Below are 3,819 nucleotides of genomic sequence, written 5' to 3' on the forward strand. Positions count from 1 at the left end.
ATGGTCCGCATAGAAGGAATTGAAGTGGCTGTCAATCGGGCCGTTCGATGTCAATCACCATCTCTTGGCTGTCCACAGATGTATTCAGTATAGAAACCATCGTCGCTGGATGGCAATTGATAAACGAGTATCTCACCATTTCCGGGTCAATTAGGGTAGGCAAGGAACCTTCAATTTTATAGGTTCTAAATTATAATTCAAATATATATATATATATATATATATATATATATATATATATATATATATATGCTTTTAGTCATTATACCAAATTAAGCTCACAGGTTATGTTGATTTTAGATAAGCCGATGAGAATACAATAAAATTTAAAATATTTAGAATAAATTCTTAAATTTTAAATTTTTTTATGTAAATAAAGGGAATTAACTTTGATATAAAAAAAATGTATCATCAATTAGAAATTCTCTATTTTTCTTGTATTGTGCGAAATACTAAAAATGTTTTAAAGATAAAATAGGGCGAATTTCATACAATGGAATAGTATTCTTTCATTTTCAGAGCTTGTTAATCAGGAGAAGCCAAACTGGGTTTAATTCTCATCAATCATTGAAGATTTACTACTGTTCCCTTTATAGGAGAGATCAGGGCAGGGAAGCCCCAAGTTTTAGTAGCATCCACACACTAATAGTTCGATCTACTATCGCAGATAGTCACTTCCCAAGTATCATCTACAGAAAGATGAACAATTCTGAGGATACAAGAGAAAAAGAGAGCTTGAACCGCTAACTTTCACGGTTGAGTAGGGCCTAATGACGGCTTGCCATTAGCTGGACTTGAAAGCCAAACGCTAAATGTTGCTTTCCATCGGATGGCAGCAGTCACCATCATCTAGCCCTCACTACCCTTAATCTCCACACCTATATAAACTCTTCACCCCCATAACCCTCTTTATGTACCATACTCTTAATCTTCTACTCAAAAGTACACATACAAAACATGGCCTTGTGTCTCTACTTAAGAAATGCTACTTTCTTCTTCCTTTTCTTTTATTTTCTTGCATTTTCTCTCCCTGTCTCTGCTAGACCTGCAACTTTTCTTCAGGATTTTAAAGTCACTTGGTCTGAATCCCATATCAGGCAAATCGATGGAGGGAGGGCTATCCAACTCGTTCTAGACCAAAGCTCAGGTTAAACTTTTCGTGGACTTACTTTAATTATTAACTAATTAATTAGATTATTATGATCAAAATTAACAATAACGTTGTATGATCGTAGTTATTAATTACTTTTAACATTTGTTGCATTTCAGGATGTGGGTTTGCCTCCAAGATGCAGTACTTGTTTGGTCGTGTAAGCATGAGGATCAAGCTCATCCCTGGAGACTCTGCAGGAACTGTCACAGCCTTTTATGTATGTTGTTAATTAATGGAAGAAAAAAACAAGACCCCATTAATCTCTGTGCTTCGAATGTTGAAATTTTATTTTATTTTATTTTCTATTTTGGTTTGCTTGAACTTTGTTATAGATGAATTCGGACACAGACAATATACGAGACGAACTGGACTTTGAATTCTTGGGGAATAGAACAGGACAGCCATACACAGTCCAAACAAATATCTATGCTCATGGAAAGGGTGACAGAGAACAAAGAATTAACTTGTGGTTTGACCCTTCCGTAGACTTCCACCTGTACACTATCCTCTGGAACCATCGCCAAATTGTGTAAGTTTAATTGGTTTGCAGTAAAAAAATCATCCATCATTTATCAATAAAAGCTTAAGCAAGAGGGCAACTGTCTATCATATTTATTAATGCCATATATTTATTAAGATCAGTATTAGTTGTGACAATATTAAGTAGTGATCTTAATTATGTTACTTCTGGTGGGGTTGCAGGTTTTATGTAGATGATGTGCCTATCAGGGTTTACAAGAATAATGAAGCAAAAGGAATCCCATACCCCAAGCTCCAGTCTATGGGAGTATATTCAACATTATGGGAAGCCGATGATTGGGCAACAAGGGGTGGCCTGGAAAAGATTGACTGGAGCAAAGCCCCATTCTATGCATACTACAAGGACTTTGACATTGAAGGATGTCCAGTCCCAGGACCAGCAAATTGTGCCTCAAACCCCAGAAACTGGTGGGAGGGTGCTACTTACCAATCCCTCAACGCAGTAGAAGCTAGGAAATATAGGTGGGTTCGTATGAACCACATGATCTACGACTACTGTACTGACAAGTCTCGATACCCGGTTGCTCCACCGGAGTGCATGGCCCGAGTCTGAAAATTTTCAGGCAAACAAGCACAACCTATGAAACAATTTCGTACATATAAATTGATATAGGATCATATACTTGAAACGTCTCATGTATATCTTAAGTACGTGTCCTAGTACACATTATTAGCCATGCATATTAGGGGGAAATGGGAATAAATTTCTGTTGAGTTTGATTTTCAAAGTGGACAAAAGTCAATATGTCTATACTTGTAAGCATACGTGTATGCATCTGGTGCACATAATTCTGTGCCAAATAAAAAGCTTGTGCATGATCGTTGAAATGTGTGTCAATTTTCAAAAGCTGGAAAAAAAAAATTCTATTGTTGGTACTTCCAATCGATGAAATTGATCCAGAGAAAATGGTTGGCCTATTAAATGGTCCATGAAAATGTTATACCATAAGTCAATAGAGAATTGCCAAAATCTGGAGTACGTATATTGTCTTGAATTGCTACCCATCAATTAATTGGTTTTTTCATTAATTGGTCCCCCTTCTTCCTCTGTCCAGTCCCCCAGGAACGATACATATGATCCCTGAATCTCAAGATTGTACAAGTAATCTTGGCATATGCAATGCATACACGTATGTGGTCCCCGAGTCGAGGGTTACTTGCAAGTATATGAGGCCTAAATTGATCTTCACACAACTAATAAGCTGTAACTCAGGTTTCCATATTAAAGCCAAATGTACCCAAAAAAAAAAATTGATCTTCACTCAAGTAATTAGTTGGTGTATGGCCAGAAGAAATTCATCCAGACCTGCAATGTAGGTTTATTACATTTATGTGACGTAAACCAAAATTTGTGTCCACAACTGGTCAATCTTGAACACAACATATATGGTAATATTTACATATAAAATAGATCAATTTACATATTTATATGCAAAATTTTTGCAAGACATTATTTAATCTATATATGTGATATATGCGCCGGTGTACACATCATCGAGCACAATTCTTACATAGAAAGTGAAGTTTTAAATCTTCCCATAGACATGTCTCCAGACCTCCTAGTTACAAAATCCCACAGCCCCATGCTACCAAATATAATGATTCAATATAGGCTTCACAGTACATAATTGAATACATGGAGTGTGATTTATGGTTCCCAATAGAGTGAATAGACGATATATCGGGCAATTGATAAAAAAAGTGTAATAAAAAATACAAAATACTAAAAACGGGTGAGTTTGAGACTAATTACCAAAAAGGGGTAAATTTTGCTGAGGTGAAAAATGTGAGTACGGGACGCTAATTATAATAGCGTTTTTAAGATCTGGACGCTATTCAAAATAGCGTCCGGGGAAAAAAAATTGAAAAAAGAGCTGGACTCTATTCAAAATAGCGTTCAGCTCCAATTTAAAGGTTGGACGCTACTTATAGTAGCGTCCAACCTTTTTTTTAATTTTTAATAATTTTATTTTATATTTTAAATAAAATATAAATATTATTTTAATAAATAAAATTATAATATTTAATATTATATATTATAATATTTTTATTATAAATATTATTTTTTAATTTAAAATTAAATTAAAATTTAAAAAAATAAAAAATTAAAATTAAAAAATAAATAA

General features: G+C 34.5%; 1 protein-coding gene across 1 annotated transcript; it reads left to right on the forward strand.

Moving 5' to 3' along the window:
* The first annotated feature begins 890 nt into the window (after positions 1-890).
* Positions 891-2,521, forward strand: LOC110664488 (probable xyloglucan endotransglucosylase/hydrolase protein 6). Its single transcript, XM_021824205.2, has 4 exons — positions 891-1,147; positions 1,270-1,370; positions 1,486-1,682; positions 1,856-2,521. The coding sequence occupies exons 1-4, from the start codon at positions 958-960 to the stop codon at positions 2,244-2,246; spliced, it is 879 nt and encodes a 292-aa protein (XP_021679897.2). The 5' UTR covers positions 891-957; the 3' UTR covers positions 2,247-2,521.
* The last annotated feature ends 1,298 nt before the right edge of the window (positions 2,522-3,819 follow it).

This window comes from Hevea brasiliensis, chromosome 10 (assembly GCF_030052815.1).
Source record: "Hevea brasiliensis isolate MT/VB/25A 57/8 chromosome 10, ASM3005281v1, whole genome shotgun sequence".
NCBI lineage: Eukaryota > Viridiplantae > Streptophyta > Magnoliopsida > Malpighiales > Euphorbiaceae > Hevea > Hevea brasiliensis.

Excerpts from the sequence above, each read along its gene's own strand:
- LOC110664488 (XM_021824205.2), top strand. The coding sequence starts at position 958 with ATGGCCTTGTGTCTCTACTTAAGAAATGCTACTTTCTTCTTCCTTTTC. Across the intron at positions 1,148-1,269 it reads CGTTCTAGACCAAAGCTCAG|GATGTGGGTTTGCCTCCAAG; the intron begins GTTAAACTTTTC and ends GTTGCATTTCAG. Across the intron at positions 1,683-1,855 it reads TGGAACCATCGCCAAATTGT|GTTTTATGTAGATGATGTGC; the intron begins GTAAGTTTAATT and ends GTGGGGTTGCAG.